Source organism: Peromyscus eremicus, chromosome 8a (assembly GCF_949786415.1).
Source record: "Peromyscus eremicus chromosome 8a, PerEre_H2_v1, whole genome shotgun sequence".
In the NCBI taxonomy this organism is placed as follows: domain Eukaryota; kingdom Metazoa; phylum Chordata; class Mammalia; order Rodentia; family Cricetidae; genus Peromyscus; species Peromyscus eremicus.
This window is the reverse complement of record NC_081423.1, coordinates 57,863,208-57,880,557: the sequence shown is the minus strand read 5'-3', so window position 1 is coordinate 57,880,557 and position 17,350 is coordinate 57,863,208. Positions and strand designations below refer to the sequence as shown.

The window sequence follows — 17,350 nt, the reverse complement described above, 5'->3', positions numbered from 1 at the left end:
GGTTCATTTTGCTCTCCCATACTGGATGCAGCAAGGGATAACACAATGACACCAGGCACCTAAGGGCTATGAAATACTAAGTCAGGCTCCCAGCTCTTATATTCTCCAAAAACATAAAAAGAAACCAGTAGCCAGGTGGTGTTGACACGTACCTTTAATCCCACGACTCGGGAGGCAGAGACAGGTGGATCTCAGTGAGTTTGAGGCCAGCCTGGGCTACAGAGCAAGTTCCAGGACAGCCAGGGCTACTCAAAGAAACCCTAGCTCAATAAAACAAAAAAAGCAGTCAGGCATGGTGGCTCACTTACAACCTCAAGCAGAGGGATGGTTTCCCAGTTTCAAAGCCTGCTTGAGCTACAGAATGACTCTGTCTCCAAAACAAATCAAATCATCAAAGAAATTGAGGGCACTTAGGGCTGGGTAACACTGAACCCAAGTCTTTGTTTTGTTTCTGAGACAGGGTTTCTCTGTGGAGTCCTAGAACTCACTCCAGACCAGGCTGGCCTCAAATTCAGGGATCTGCCTGCCTCTTGAACCAAAGTCTTAACAAAGCCATCAAGATAATTCTAAATTCCTGACAGGTGTACCCTGAAAGGTTATCTGACCAGTCATCAATGAAGTGGGTTCCCCAGCAGTCTGTACTTCCCGTCCCCACTTCTCAACACCCACCGAACAGGTACAGTTGAGTTTCTCCTTCTGCCTAAAGTACTTCCTCCCAGCACGGCCTCATTGGATGTCATAGCTGATGAGTTGTGATTACAGGGTCTAAGACCCCAAGAAAAGGTATCTTATCAAAGGTCACCAAGCTGTCAAATTATGAAGTGGCCTGATCACCTTCTCTGTCTGCCAGTCTAATCTGGGCAAGTACCATCTGTATGGGGTCCAGAGTCCCTGCCCAGTCTCCCGGAAGTGAGTGAACAAGGTAAGAAAGCACACATACATGTGCACACACCACTGCTAGAAACAGATAATCATTAACTTTGCCTAGTGCTGCTCCAAACACAGGTTAGTCCGTGAGTGAGAAAGCCTTGGGGGAACCTCTAACTGGGCCTGGGAAGGGGACAGGGAAAAGCGTAGACTTTTATCCAGGCACCCACCCTGGGTGTGAACACTGAGTAATAAAGAAAGAAATGCAGTTCAGAAACAAGAAAAGAGGAGCTTCATACTAGGCTTTTTCTTTGAGAGGCCAGGGGCAAGCCTTGCTGTCTTGTCTAGAGTTGGAGCTGTGGGTGCCAGGGGGTAGGAGAAGCTGATCCACTGGAAAGGCATAGAAGCATGAGGACTTCAGACATTCCTTTGAAGGAAAAAGGATGTGGCTTCCTGGGAGTCAATTAATTCAGGTCAAGGGAGTGGGGCTGGGCAGAGTTATGAGTAAAGAGAGGTGGAGTTGTGCAATGTGAGTCAAGAGCCAGCTGGATCACTGGGGTGTGGAGATGTGTTGGGAGATAGGAACTCCTCTCAAGGCAGAGGGCTGGACTGCAGTCAGTGCCTGTGAAAGGTCTACCATCCAGTTCATACCCAAGAGGCAGGCAGTGGGATCAAGTCTCCACTGGGCAGTGCTGGAACCACTCTGCAGAGCTTAGTGGCCACAAGCTAGCTTGAGTTTCTACTTCCACATTGGGGTGGGGTCAGGTGAGAGAACATAGTATACATCTCTATTCCCTAGTCGGCCCTGCTCCCTGTCCCCACTAGTGATCTTAGATGGGGCTTTATTGGCCATTTCTGAAGCCAATCTGTAATAACTGCACCATTGTCAAACAGATCCTTAAAATGGATACCTATAAATTGCTAAGTATTGTATGAAAAAAATGAAAATAAAACAAGCTATAATGAAAAATAGGCAATCATTTTCTACTCCAGAACAATGGAGTTTTCTACTCACAAAAGCAAATAAAACAAATATAAAGGCCCAGTGTGATGGATTTTATTATCTCTAGACATTCCTAACTGTAAAAATAAAATCATCATTAAAGGTGGAGAAGAAATGATAAAATGGAAGGAAGTCTTACAATGGGAATTTTCAGTTTTCAATAAAGACAAAAATCTAGATTTTAAAGTAGTACATGCATGAAATAATAGCACATACGTAGCTGAAGAGACCTTATCAGTCCCAAAATGAAATTCAAACAATGGAACAATTTTTTTGGCCTATCAATTGATGAAGAATTTTTTAAAAACAGCCTTCTGGGGCTGGAGAGAGAGCTCAAAGGCTAATAGCATGAGCTGCTCTTGCAGAGGATTGAGTTTAGTTCCCAGCATTCCTACCTAGCAGATCACTCCACCTCTGGCCTCCTAGGGCACCAACACTTACATGCACAGATTCAGACAGACAGACAGACAGACCCAACTAAAAATAAAATAAATCTTTAAAAAAAAAAAATCAGCCTTCTAAAACTATCAAAGGTATGGCAAAAAACAAAAAAAAACACTTATTCACGGAAATGTACATTAGCCTAGCTTTTTTTGTGAGCAAATTGGGGAAACATATTTTCTGCCTTGGCAACTCCAGGTGAATTTATCCTACAAAAAGAAAACTACATTAAAACTTTGATACAAAGACATTTGGTAAAATGTTGTTTACAGCAGTGAAAACCTTTTTCAGGACAATCTAAAGCTCCAACTAGGAACAACCGGCCGGGCACAGTGTGCTTCCAGCACACCAGAGCAAGGAAGGAGCAGGATGCAGGCACAGAACCATCAGTGGCTGGCTTCAGGCAGGGTGGTTACTAGTAATTCTTATTTGTACAGCTTCCCTTGAAGCAGATTATTAGCCTTCTATTCAGAAAGAAAAATAATAAATAAATCACAATATACTTCTAAATAAAAGATTCTAAAATTATAATTAATGTACAATATGATTGACCTCACAGTTGTTTAAAATGCATATGCATACAAACACACTAAGACAACAAAATGTAAAATAATTTCATTTGAGTAGTGGAATTGTAGGTTATTAATTATTTTCTAAATTTTTATATGAAAACTTATTACAATTATAAAATGAAGTTGTTCAAAGGCTGGAGATGTGGTAGCATGCCAAGGCTGTGGGCAGGAGGGGAAACGGCCTGGAAGGGAGAGCTGCCTTCGCTCTGTTCGGGAAAGCCCCCTTTCTCGGGGATAGCATGGAGTTGGCTTTCCCGAGATGACCCTGTGGCAGCACCGTTCTCCACTCTCCGGGCTTCTGAAAACTCCCCTGCACAGGTTCTTTTCGTCTCACTGCCCCGGATCTAAATCCACCCTGCTGTCCAGCAGACGCTGCCTATGCTGGTAATCCAAGTTCAGAACCGTCTAGACTAGGGTACAATGGGTTAACTCACAGAAGTGGGCGCCAGAAGCCTGAACTAAGAGAGAAGTGCACATATTAAGACTTACGGATAAATCCTTGGGGATTAAGGAGTAGGAAGGGCCCCATTAAGAGGGTAGGCAGCAACCAAACTTCAGAGGTCAAGTGAGCAAGATTAGGAAAGGCAGAGGCAGAAATAACTGTTACTTGGTGGAGGTCACAGACTGATGTTTTACTACATTTTGTTTTTTTAAATACAGTGGTGAGTTACCACGATTCACAATTAAGTAGGATTCAAATAAACCTAGATTTTTGGCTTCCCTCAGAGCACCCAACAACATGGTACCACTCAGCTCATTAGCAGATGCGGAAAAAGCCACTCCTTGCTAGTGAGTGAGGGCTGGAGTGCACCCTTTCTTGCTTGACTCCTGCCACATGAAGGAAGAACAAATTCCTTGTAAATGAAGATCCAATACAAAGCCCAGCCACACACACACCCTTAGCCGACAAGGCAGGATCCTGGTACACCTCTGTCAGACAGAGCAGGGATCCTACCTCAGACCAGGCTGACCCCCCTCTACTAGGAAGAAACTCCAGCCTCAGGCACAGTCCCGAGGGTCCCGCCCTCCAGTAGGATGCTCTTTTTGAACAGTTTGGGGGTCCACTATAGCTACAGCATCCAGCCAAATCCCCAGCTGGGCTTCCTTGGCTTTTCTTCTGAACCCCAAGGCCATAATCCCTTTTGAGGGGCAGCCTCACCCCTGTGGTTCCCAAACTACAGTTTCTCTCGCCAACCTGGGAAGAGAACTTATGATTCTCTCGACAGCCCTACCTTCTCTGGCAAGCTTACACAGCACATGCGTTTTGTGTAGTTCCACAAGTGAAATATTTGGAACTGCAGTGTTTAAAACAGAACAAAACCTCCCTTCTATTATTATACAATTAAGTATTGTCATTACCTAATTATCAGTTATTTCACATTGATTCTGGTCCAACGGGCTTTCACCAGACACTTTATTTTGTGGTTTCATTAACTACTTAATTATCTACATTACTGCCAAATACAAGATTCTGTGAAGATTTGGTGGCATAAATTAAGAACTAACTGTAAGTAATTTCACTTACTAAATCTCATTCATTGATCACAGGCAACAAAATGATACTACCTTAGTGCCGAACTATGAAGGGGTAAGACATGTTTGTTCTGGCTTCCCCGTATTATGGAATTAAAGTCTTTTCCTGCAGAGGTAGAGCAAAGGGGCCTGAAAGTACATTTTTACCATAAGTACATTATTTGTCATAGAATTTCTAGATTTGGCAGAGCTCAGCCTTAACTTCTTGGACCCGAGTTCAAATCCTGCCTCTCTCTACCTTTGCTCAGTGAATAACATTAGGGCAAGTTACTTAAGCTTTTGAAGCTTCCATTACCTTCAGCTGCCACACAATACCACATCACCTAAAGGTTACTAAATGAGCCAATCTCTGTAAAAGACGGAAACCAAAGGTCAGTTCCTAATGTCTCCATAACACAGAAGCTGGCTTTCACTTTTGGTCAATAGGTAGTACTCTATTTAGTACTATTTAGACAGGTTTAATCAATGTCTTAACCTTCTCAATTGAGTCCAATGGCAGGAGACTTTCTGACCAAAATTCTAAAAGGCTACACAAAGTAAGGAGAGAGGACAACTGAACTCCCCAGATCCTGAGTCCTTCTCTCACTGGCATGGTAGTCTCACTTCTCACCCGGCAGAGCGGGTAGCCCTCAGCTCTCCCGAGGCCAGCCCAGTCAGACTGTGTCCTTTGTAAGGAGTCAGGTAGCAGTGCAAACCCCGGGCTGAGGAGCTGCCGAGCCTGTACTCTCCCCCACTGTTCACTGCCCTGGGGTGAACAGCACCGGAAGCACGTGCTGCCCGCCCTCTTCTAAGCTTTGGCTCCACCGCACATCTGTCCAGTGTAGCTGGACTTCCGTCCTCTACCTTCTTTTCTTTTCAGTTTCCCTGTTGCTAAGGAGTACTCATGATCCTCTACCTCCCAAGGAGAGCCTAGAGGCCCAGAGATTTCTGCTTGGACGGAGACAGGCAGATAGACTCCGTCTCAAAGAGGTAAAAGGTCTTCATTCAGTCACAACACAGCTTCCCAGAGTAAAAGCACAGACTCACAAAGGCAGCATTAGCTGTTCCAACCAGCAATTAAAGAAATGAACCGCTGTTTTAGTCATTTGAGTGAGTCACAGCAGATCTTTCCAGAACAGAATAGGATCTCCGGCATGTGTAAATTCTACTGCTATGGGTGCCCTGAGCCAGGCGTTTTAACACTACAGTGATATTCACACAAGGCATATGGGATGATTAGCATCTTTCAAAACCATTAATGCCCTCCTTCAAGAGGTAAAAGCCGACTGTTCTATTAATGAACATGACAGCAAATGAAATCTGAGCAGCAAGTCCTCTAGAAACAACGAAGTCACGTTCCTCTCCTTAGGGCAGCCCTGGCTAGCACTTCTGAGACTTCTCTTTACTCAAAGAACAATAACTGAAGCTTTGCAAACGGGGTAGAAGGGTCACTGCAGATCTTCACTTTGTACCATAAAGTAAACAGGGAGCATTTCTCCTTGAGCCTACAGCCATACAGGGCTAGTCATATGCATGCTCTGATCTATACAGAAACATCCTTCTAAGAAATAAGGCCCGGCTAGTTTATAAAAACATAAAACAGAGAACCCTCACAACTTTTCATATGAATAACTCATCACATGCATGTTAGCCTGCCAAAAGATCAAATACAAAGCAAAATGAAAATGCATTTCTCTAGGAGATCTATATCTTACTAGTCCTGAAACAAAGCTTAAAAAAAAAAAAAAAACCTAAAGGACAGGCCCAATATGAGTACATTCTAGAATAGAAAGATGTGACAAAAAGAAAGGCTGGTCAGGTGAAACTATATAAAAAAAAAAACAAACATAAAACATAGCCGGGGGGTAGTGGTGGCACACACCTTTGATCCCAGCACTTAGGAGGCAGACAGGCAGGCTGATCTCAGTGTCCTGGAACTTGCTTTCACAGAGGACTATACAGAGAAACCATGTTTCAAAAAAAAAAAAAAAAAAAAAAAAAAAAAAAAAAAAAAAAAAAAGTACAGGTAGTGATTTTTTTCTTCCTTATACTTTCACTTTAAAGTTTTTAAGTGAAAATGTACCATCATAAATACTTATCTGGGTACAACTGAGTATTTCTAGAAAATTCCACAGACACAATTTCATCCATTCCCATTCTCACAATGAAATTCAGGATCGCGATTAGAGGGGCTGAAGGTGCCCCCGTGTGGCTTCAGAAGAAAGTACTGCAAATGAGAAAGACCAAGGGGCTCCCACAGCCTGTCTCTCTTGCCCCCTCTCCCTGAGACAGGGTCTCCTACAACTCCCTCTGGCCCTCAACTCACAATGTAGACAAGACCAACTCTGAACTCAGCCTTGAACTGCTGATCTCCTCCTTCCACCTCCCAAATGCTGATCACAGGTGGGGTCACCATACCCAGCACTCACTTCCTTCTCTTCAAAGTGGGGGGAGGGAGCCCAGGGATGTAGCTCAGTTGGTACAGTACCTGCCTTGTACTAACAGAGCCCTGGGTTCAATCTCCAGCACCACAGAAGACCAGGTATGAAGGCAACATCTGCAATCCCAGAAACAGGGAGGTGGAGGCAGGAAAACCATGAATTCAACACCAACCTTGGCTACCTTGAAAGTTCAAGCCCAGCCTGAGCTTCATGAATGAGACCCTAATTCAAAAACAACCAAACTAAAATAAAACAAAATGGCCTTGGATGGCTTCTGCGTGGGATGTTTACATCTTTTCCACACCTGGCCATTTGACTATTCCTGTCAGACACCAGAAGCTTTGATTTCCACCAGGAAAAGAGGTTTTGTTTTCTAAACTCTATTAATCGACCAGAACCCTTAAGGTTAGCTGAAACTCTTCCTCCTCCTCCTCCTCCTCCTCCTCCTCCTCCTCCTCCTCCTCCTCCTCCTCCTCCTCCTCGGAGCTGCCAACAGGTAGGGTGAAGGAACCAAACGGACAAACCCAAGCCGATTCTAAACAAAAGCACCTTGTTCCCTCTGGAAAACAAGTTCAGCTCTGTCCCCACTCCAGCCATCGGGGGATCAGAAGCCAACCAGAGAGCAGAACAGAATTTAAGATAATACCACAGAGATTCAATTTCATATCAATCCACCAACACCAACTTGACCTCCAGACATGTAAGCAGAATGCCACTCAATACTGTGACACGTGAGCAACCAATTTCTTTAAAAAACTTCTCTTCAATTACAAAGCACATGTATAATATGTCCGTTTAAAATGTTTTCAATGTCATCTCAAACGATGTTAGGAAAAAACAATGTTCAAATGCAAAGGTACTCACAGATTTAGTTTTTCAAAGACTGTGGACACCACTCTTGTCAAACTTTTTTTCCACTTCCCATTCTAAGATCATTATCTTAATACCTATACAACCTGCTCCATAACAAGTCTCAACCTTAGGGCTGAAACACACATAGACACAGATACAACTCTCTAAGAATCTCCAGGAACTAGACTTAAACAAAGGTCAACACTGTGCCTGAAGGGCATTTTGATGGGCAAAAGTGTGTGGAAAAAAAAATACACAATTATCAGGGGTTGGGGATTTAGGCCCTGGGTTTGGGCCTCAGCTCCGGGGGGGGGGGGGGGGGGGGGGGGGGGGGGGGGGGGGGGGAATTTCTATAAAAAAATACAATTATCAAAACATGAAAAAAAATTAAGTTAAACAAACAAACAAAAAGTCAACAGAAAGTCAAAATTCCAACATAACTGCAATCCAAATGAAGCACACACACATTTGTACCACCTACATGAAGACTGGGAGAAAACACAAAGTACTAACACAGCTGTGAGAAGGCTGACACCCTGGGTAACTGGTGTGTCTGTTTTGTAATCTAACGATTGAATTCAGGACCTTGTGTTTGCTAGGCAAGTGCTCTACCACAGTCACATCTCTAGCCACTTCTGTTTCCAAATCATTGAACATCTGCCAATTTATGATGAGGAAAACATTTATTGATTATTTATTGAATATCCGCCAGGTATTCTGGCATTTAACTGCCACTGAACTCAGAGATCCTCAGATTTTATCAAGAAAACTAGATGTGGGGACTGAGGACATAGCTCAGTTGGTAGAGCATTTTTGTCTAGCAGGCAGAGTCCTGGGCTCAATAGATCATTAGCACCACATAAATCAGGCTTGTACTCCCAGCACTCAAGATAAAGATACTGGAGGAAAAGGATATGAAATTCATCTCAGTTACACATGAAGTCTGAGAAGACATAAGACCATGACTCAAAACCGACAACAGGGCTGGGGAGATAGCTCAATGGTTAAAAGAATGTACTGTTCTTGCAGAGGACCCAGTTTGGATTCTAGGACCCACATCAGGTGGCTGGCTCACAAACGCCTGTAACCTCAGCTCCAGGGGATCTGATGCCTCTGCAGGCACCTGCACTCACATACACAGACACAGACATAATTACTGGATGTAGGCAATCTAAGGCCTGCATTCAATCTGGGCATGGCTGTGACCCTGAACACTGGTTTCTTCGTGCTGTCAAATGAACGGATAGGTTACAACAGTGCTTCTTTTCCTCAGTTGGTTTCTGGTTGCTATGTCATAGATCAGATCTCCAGGGGGAGGGGGTGGGGAGAAGACAACATACTCCTGGTCTCTGGAAGACCATGGCTAAAATGTTCTTTCCCAGCTTTCAACCCCACTGCACCATTTGCATTTTCTTTATTAAGCTATGCCCCCAACACCGATTTCTGCTAATCACAGCCACCTTTCAAAAAGGGAGCTTAACTACTCAGCACAAGTCTTTATGGGTGCCAAAGAGCTCAAGCCCTATACCAGAGTCTGTCCATATAGAACCCTAGGCTATTAGTCAAGAATCCAGCACAGCAGACCGTTTCTGAGACAGAAAAGAACAAAAATGAGACTTCCAGAGTATCAGAAAACCTCGGCATTCCCATTACAAATGTGTTTCAGACATTGTTACCCTGGCCTCGGATAAGCAGATAAGTAGACAGAAAATCCACCAAAAAAGCAGGGTTTGGTCAATAAATTAGCTGGCCATATCAAAGACTCCACTTTACACCACACAAATACCTGCTGAAAATATAATCCAGGAGCCGAGCAGTAATGGGTCATGTCTTTAATCCCAGCACTTGGGAAGCAGAGGCAGGTGATCTCTGTGAGTTCAAGTCTACAGAGTGAGTTCTAGGACAGCCAGAGTAAAACAGAGAAACCCTGTTTTGAAAGGGAAACAAAACAAAACAAAACAAAAAAACCAGGGCCTTCATACATCTAGGTAAATGCTCTACCACAAAGATACACCCTACACCCTACCTAGAACACACAGGACCTTACTTAGTTTCTCATTTGTCACATCAACCATTTACCCAACTCAAGTACCAGAAAGTATTTCCCCAATTTCAGGATTCAAACAGGATGACTAGTTTTCAATTCTGAAGTCTTACATTAAAAACCAAACATATTCCATTCACATGTTAACAAAAAGCAGCACAACAGCTACAGGACAACACTGTCAGTGGGCTGGAGGAGGGAGTGGGTACATTTTGATGTGCCCACTTCTTGATGTGCCCCTTCTTGCTTCCTCACTTCTGCTTCTGACATAGGCCGTGTCGGAACAGCAGCAACTGAGGACTGTGCTGCTTCCCTATGTCCCCAGACTGGCCCTCTCCTTAGTCTAAGATGTCTCTCTGTGACAGCCTGGCCACCTACCCCAGGCTAGCTCCTTTCTGAGGGCTGGCTCAATCAACTCTAGGTACCTGAGAAAGCAGGTGTCTTGAAGGCAACGATGAGCATTCCCAGACCTCTGCTCTGCTGTACTGCCTCCATTAACTCCATAACTCTTAGTGATGGACATGTTCTAGGCAGCACTGACCCAGATCAGAGTCACAAGCAGTGCCTCTGGCCTCAGGGAATCCGTGCCAGGCTGAGATGAACTACTGGAGTAGATCCTCCTAAGTTTATCTGCTGTTACAATAATCATAATTCCTCTTGAGCCACTGTACTATACACACAACTCCAGATATCCCAGAGGGGAAAGGTTAAAAATGGATTCATTTCTGCTTTTCTTTTTTCTTCTTTTTATTTAGACAAGTGTCTTTCTCTGTAGCGTAGGCTGACCATAAACTCACAGCAATCATCCTACCTCAGCCTTCAAGTATTGGGATTGTAAGTGTTAAGAGACCACATTCAACTGTATTTCTGCTTTGTAACATGATTCCACATGGTGTCACTAATGGACCAATGCTGAAATTGCTCTGGCTTCCCAATGAGCTTTACCTCCAAAGCTATTTTATAGATTTGTTAGTTTGTTTGTTTGTTTTTTTATTTTGATGTTAGATGTTTGGGACTCAACCCAGGCTGCCTTCTGAACATTAAGCACATACAGTCATTGCACCACATCCCTAGCCCTATACAGACACTTTTCTAACTGTAGAAGAAATAAAGAATTAACTAGCAACAAGCCTCAAAATTTGGTTACGTATGTAGGTACAAAGCTGGTTCATCAAATCCCTGTTCTGGCCCTCAACCCAATGCATTTCAACTAAGGCGCCATCTACTTCCTTCTTAATGTTGATTAGGCACTTAAACAGGTAACGTCCAGCTGCTTCGTCCAGGCGGTCTCCCTTCTCAGAAGACTCTCCGTCCTGGGCTCCATTGCTAGAGCCTTTACAACTTTCCAGGACCCCTATCCCTCCCCTTTCCTCACTCCTTTCATCCTCCATGGCTTCTGGAGTTTCCTCCTGGCAAAGTGACTCCTGGCTGAGGCAATGGCCACCGACAGTGGCAGACTCGCCTTCCGGTACAGCAAGGCCACACAAGGCACTCTCCTGGGAGCATGGGGCCATGTCCTGGCTACCACTCAGCTCTTTGGGAGTGGACTTTCTCTCCTCCAAGGCTAAGAGAACATCCTCAGGAGCTCGGGGCACCTCTCTTAGTTGTCTCACTCGCTCTCTTCTCTTCCGCCTTAAATGAATCCAAGAGTTTTCTACGGCTGTCAGGAAAAGGCTAACTTCTTCTTTCCCACAAGGAATTCGTTTATGGTGGACCTATGTGGAGGAAAAATCAGAATTTTATAGGAAATCATCTGTCACTGCTTACCCAACTCCTTCAATTAAAGCAAACAAGCCATAAAGGTCATTATGGATAAGTACTTCATCAATATGCTTGGTCCACACCTTCAGATCCGTGAGGATTTTTTCGATCCATGTTGTCACAACTGTTATGCCTTCCACTGTCTCAGAGCCCAGTGACAAGGCTTTGAGGGATAATTCTTCCATCACAGACTCCAGCACTACAAACGTAATCGGTTTCCTCGGTTTTTCTAATCTTCTTCGTTTACTTGGAGGTGACTGAAAGAAAAAAGAAAGTTACCCCAACAACGAAATACAGTCTACTATAACGGGCACTAGTAAGGACATTCCCAGGATTTCTGTCCCCAACCACAGGGCACGAAACACAAACGTTTTTGCACGTGTTATTTCCAATGCTGGAGATAGCTCTGGAAGAAGACTCTACCACTTCCTCCACTTTATAAAAAGAAAACCGAGACAGAGGCTATGTCATAGCTCAGTCACACCACTAGTAAAGACAGAATCAGGATCCAAACTCCAACTACAAACTCTGTCAACCCTATCACCTTGTTCTACTCTGGCTACCAGTATAGACACTCTCCAAGCACTAGGATGGCCTTGTGTATCGGTGGTGCCCCAAGCAGGCCCATACTGAACTGCACACAGGCAGGGGGTGACAACCCAGTTTGCAAAGTGTTTGTCACACAAGCCTGAAGATGTGCACCTGACCCCAAGAATCCACATTATTAAAAAAAAAAAAAAAAAAAAAGTATGGTGGCACACTTATGGGCAGTGAAAATGGGACTATGCCTGGGGCTCACTGGCCAAGGCAGCCTCACTTAATCAGGGAGCCTCACAGGCCAATGAGAAGCCCTATCTCAAAAAGCAAGGTGGATGCTGCTGAAGAACACTAGCTGAGGTAGTCATCTGCTTCCACACCAAGAATTACTACTACCACTATTACTACTACACAGTAAGGCTGATTAGAGATGGAACTCAATGGTAAAGCACATGCCTAACATAAAATCATCAACTGACAGTTTGCTTGAGTTTAAATATGCTAAGTGGTTGGCAGAGGTGGAGTGGTGATGGCGTACGCCTTTAATCCCAGCACCTAGAAGGCCAAGGCAGGTGGACCTCAAGTTTGAGGCTAGCCTAATCTACACAGCAAGTTTCAGGTCAGATAGGTATAGAAAGTGAGACCATACCAAACAAAACACTTGCTGAGGCTTGAAATACAGCAGCTTACAAAAATCACAGGCCAGGAATGATCAGGACCCCTGAGAATCACATGGGTGGAAGAAGCTGGGCCCAGACTGTCAGCCGAGGATACCAGCACCAAAGAGAACACTACATTGGAAAGCTAGGTCACGGGAGTCCAATCACATCACACTTTCTACCTAGGACTTAGGCAGGTCACACTCCACCCACTAGAGGGACTAGAGTTCCACTTAAAACACCAAAAGTAACATGATAGTAATTAAATTTTCTCTTTAAAGTTAAAACTTTCTACAAGATACTCTTAAAAAGTTACATTTAGCTGGGCGGTGGTGTCGCAGGCTTTTAATCCCAGAACTTGAGAGGTAGAGGCAGGCCTCTGAGTTCAAAGCCAACCTGGTCTACAGAGTGAGTTCCAGGACAGGCTACACAAAGAAATCCTGTCTTGAAAAACCAAACCAAACAAACCAAAAAAAAAAAAAAGAAATTGGTATTAAACCCAACTCCATAGGTCCCTGGCACTAGGACAAGTTTACACCTCATTACAGATACTAATACAGAAAATTATTTTCCCCAACTGAAGTAATGTTGTTGTTGTTGTTTCTGAGGCAGGATCTCACATAGTCCAGGCTGGTCTCAAAACTCTCAAGGATGAACTCAAATCTTCAATCCTCCTGCCTACCATATTAGATAGTACCAATCAATCAAGGGGCCATGGAGTATACGCTAGTAAAAAACTCGAGCCAAGCAGTGGTGATGCATGCCTTTAATTCCAGCACTTGGGAGGCAGAGGCAGGCAGATCTCTGAGTTTGAGGCCAGCCTGGTCTACAGAGTGGGTTCCAGGACAGGCTCCAAAGCTACACAGAGAAACCTTGTCTCGAAAACCAAAAAAAAAACCTCGAAAAATTTCATGGCTACAGAGGCAACCACTATGAGAAAGAGATCTTGTGTGTGGGACAATACAAAGAGGCTGAGATGGAGCCAAACTGTTTTACTTAGAAAAAAAATGGGGGGCTGGAGAGATGGCTCAGAGGTTAAGAGCACTGGCTGTTCTTCCAGAGGTCCTGAGTTCAATTCCCAGCAACCACATGGTGGCTCACAACCATCTGTAATGAGATCTGGCTCCCTCTTCTGGCCTAAAGGGATACATGCAGGCAGAACACTGTATACATAATAAATAAATAAATTTAAAAAAAAAAAAAAAAAAAAGAAAAAAAATGGTTTACTCATTCTTCTCTACTATTTAATATGTAACTTTCTTTCTTTCTTTCTTTTTTTTTTTTTTGGTTTTTCAAGACAGGGTTTCTCTGTGTAGCTTTGCGCCTTTCCTGGAACTCACTTGGTAGCCCAGGCTGGCCTCGAACTCACAGAGATCCGCCTGGCTCTGCCTCCCGAGTGCTGGGATTAAAGGCGTGCGCCACCACCGCCCGGCAACTTTCTTTTTTTTTTAAAGATTTTTTTTTTTAGTTTTTCCAGACAGGGTTTCTCTGTGTAGCTTTGTGCCTCTCCTGGAACTCACTCTGTAGCCCAGACTGGCCTTGAACTCACAGAGATCCGCCCGCCTCTGCCTCCCGAGTACTGGGATTAAAGAAAGGTGTGCGCCACCAATGCTGGGCAAGATTTATTTATTATGTATACAATGTTCTGTCTGCATGTATGCCTGCTGGCCAGAAGAGGGCACCAGATCTCATTACAGATGGTCGTGAACCACCATGCGGTTGCTAGGAACTGAACTCAGGACCTTTGGAAGAGCAGCCAGTGCCCTTAACCGCTGAGCCATATCTCCAGCCCAATATGTAACTTTCAATACAGCAAACAGAAACTCTTCTATATCTACTCTAGAAAGTTTGTGTCTATATTCTGGATTTTATATCTATAGAAAGTATTGCCGTTGTTATTTTTGTGATGTGAGGGATGGAACCTAAGACTATGTGCATGCTAGAAAAGCATTCTATCACTGAGCTACATGCCCAGACCACAGATAGGAACTCTGACCAGAATAGTAGACTTAGGGGAGCTCTAATTTTTCCCAGAGGAGAAGCTGTTGGGATGATTCAAAACAAGTGCTCGCTTCGGCAGCACATATACTAAAATTGGAACGATACAGAGAAGATTAGCATGGCCCCTGCGCAAGGATGACACGCAAATTCATGAAGCGTTCCATATTTAAAAAAAAAAATAAATAAATAAATAAATAAATAAAAAACAAGATTCTTCAATAAAGACTGCACAAAGAGGTTATGGTAGCCAGGCTCAAGAAAAGACAAGAGACTTGGTAAGCAGAATGAATATCCAAGTGTTTAAAGTTTGGGCTAGAAAATCAGACTGGGGCTTGACTTTCTGCAGCCTCCAGAGGCTGGTATTGCTGTTCACACAACTGTTCCCTGGTTTAATGAAAAAGAAACAGTATGTGTATTCAAATAAGAACGACAACTATATGCAGTACATCAAAGCTTCCAAAACCTACTGATGTCCTATTCACAGGGCTGTGCCTCAGCTTAAGGCCTAAGCTATTCCTTTAAATATTCAACAAATCCTTCTTTAGGATAAACAGCCAAGGAAACAAACAGGGAAATCTTGGTCCCTAAAGTTCAGATTAGCCCCAATTGTTTCTTGTTCTGAAATGCTCTCATCCCTATCATTCATCTCAGCACTTATGAATGTACAACATTGTTTCAGCTGTGTTTTGCTTTGCTACAAAACTAACACTCGCGGGGGATGAGGGGGGGGGGGGAGAGAGATGTGGCTCACGCCTTTAATCCCAGCACTGGGAGGCAGAGCCAGGCGGATCTCTATGAGTTCGAGGCCAGCCTGGGCTATCAAGTGAGTTCCAGGAAAAGGCGCAAAGCTACACAGAGAAACCCTGTCTTGAAAAACCAAAAAAAAAAAAAAAAAAAAAGGAAAAAAAAATAACACATGAGAAACTGTCTTTTCTGATTTCTTTGTTACTACCACAGCAAGGCTCATACTTTGATTCTGCTCAAAGCTCAGTCCCTAATCACTATATCTGTTTTACAGCCTAATTTAGACCTTGGTAGAGTTCTGATTCACAAACCATTTTAAAGTTTGGTGTGGTGGCACATACCTGTAATCTCAGAACCAAGAAGAGGCAGGAAGAACACCATACCTGATCTACATAACAAGTTCCAGTCCAGTCAGCACCAGAAGTTAGATCCTACCCCTAAAAAAATAACTAAAAACCAACCAAACAAAAAACTCAACTCTCACATATGATAAGCAACAAACCATCCATCTACTTCCCATTTTTAGTGCACTGGTACATGGAAACTGAAAGAAGGTACGGGATTCCCTGGAATTGGACTTGTGGTTTGTGAACATGGGTACTGGGAACTGAACTTGGGTCTGAGGGAGCATCTCTCCAGCCCTGTGTATACTTTATGAACCTGGGTTCCTAAGCAGCACTCACATCAAGAGTACACGATGTACTAGAGCTATGTGTCACCCTCTACCCTTTCCCTTCAACCAACATCAACTTCCTGAAAGCAAACCAGACCTGAAGCAGCACCCTGCTGACTTAGAGAACTGGGAAAGGGGTTCTAAAAGTGACTTGCCAGCATGCTATGGAACCTCCTACTTCCCCATGCCCTCATCAGTCAGAAACGATGGTACAAAAGTCCTACCAACAGTAAGCAGGCTGTCTTTTCGTTGCTGATGAGTCTAGACAACATCAGTGGGCTCAGTGTAAGCACCAGAATTAACTGCATTAGAATTTTCAGCGCTCAGCACCAACAGAAACAAGTCAGTAGGCCTGACATAAGTGAAAACAAGTTGCCATAGGAACTTGCACATCACGATAAATGGCAGGGTGGGAGTGAGGAAGTAGGTCAATATTCTTGCTTAACCAGTTCTATTCTGTCTTCCTCTCTTGACGGAAACAGCATTCTAATCCTGCCCGACCCCACCAGGAGCAAGAGAGGAATGTCATGAGTTTTCCAGAAAAATGGTGACTGGGGGAGTCTAAGAAGAAGGGAGGGGAACCAAGAGGAAGGTCAACCCAAACTCTCCCAAGAGTAACCTGGACCTACCCACAGGGAAAGCAGTCGTTCATCAAGGGTGCCAATGCTAAGAAACTGTTGCTGGGTTACTACAAATCAGAAGCTGTCACCGCCCTCCCACAAACACACACCAGCAGTTGAAGTGCAGCTAATGGAACACTGGGGAATGCATTATTAGCAGCTTAGGGATGACTGCAGTGGTGGGGAGGGAGAAATACTCAGTAGCATGGGAGGAATCTCAGGCCCCTAGCAAGAGGCATTCCTTGACAGACGGAAACTATGCAGGGCTACAAGATACCCTAAAAAGGAGAGAGGGAAGCTCATAGATTCCTTTTCTAAGTAAGCTGATTTTGAAAAAACATAAATAAAAATAAACTGATTTTGTACAAAGACACTGCCCTTTAACACTAGCATCTGTGATTATCCAAGAGGGTGAACAAGAACGTCTCTGGGTTATTGTGGGGAATGTCAAAGTCCATTATCAGCTTTTCCCAGCTGTGTCAAAAAATGTGGGCAGCAGGTTAAGAAGATACTCTTGGAAGCAGGTGCTACTCCAATTTCCCACAGCTGTTTGTGTCTGCACAAGCATAGCTAAGGGCATTGCTAATGATTTTAACCATCTGCTGTGTAGGTCCTAATAGTCT

At 43.9% G+C, this 17,350-nt stretch overlaps 1 protein-coding gene and 1 non-coding gene across 4 annotated transcripts in view; one reads left to right on the top strand and one right to left on the bottom strand.

Moving 5' to 3' along the window:
- Positions 1–10,705: 10,705 nt before the first annotated feature.
- The window catches only part of Mettl16 (methyltransferase 16, RNA N6-adenosine), a 49,345-nt gene continuing 42,700 nt past the window's right edge, over positions 10,706–17,350 (bottom strand). For 2 of the 3 annotated variants that reach the window (XM_059271175.1, XM_059271174.1), the window contains exons 9-10: positions 11,553–11,750; positions 10,706–11,447 (exon numbers count right to left, since the gene is read on the bottom strand). In XM_059271175.1, the coding sequence (XP_059127158.1) occupies positions 10,848–11,447; positions 11,553–11,750 (798 nt within the window). In that variant the 3' untranslated portion in view covers positions 10,706–10,847. The remainder of the gene's footprint in view (positions 11,448–11,552; positions 11,751–17,350) is intronic. The other variant, XM_059271177.1, reaches the window with a different exon arrangement.
- LOC131918199 (U6 spliceosomal RNA) lies at positions 14,754–14,860 on the top strand. The gene has a single exon (XR_009380924.1). It is a non-coding gene; the product is annotated as a U6 spliceosomal RNA (small nuclear RNA).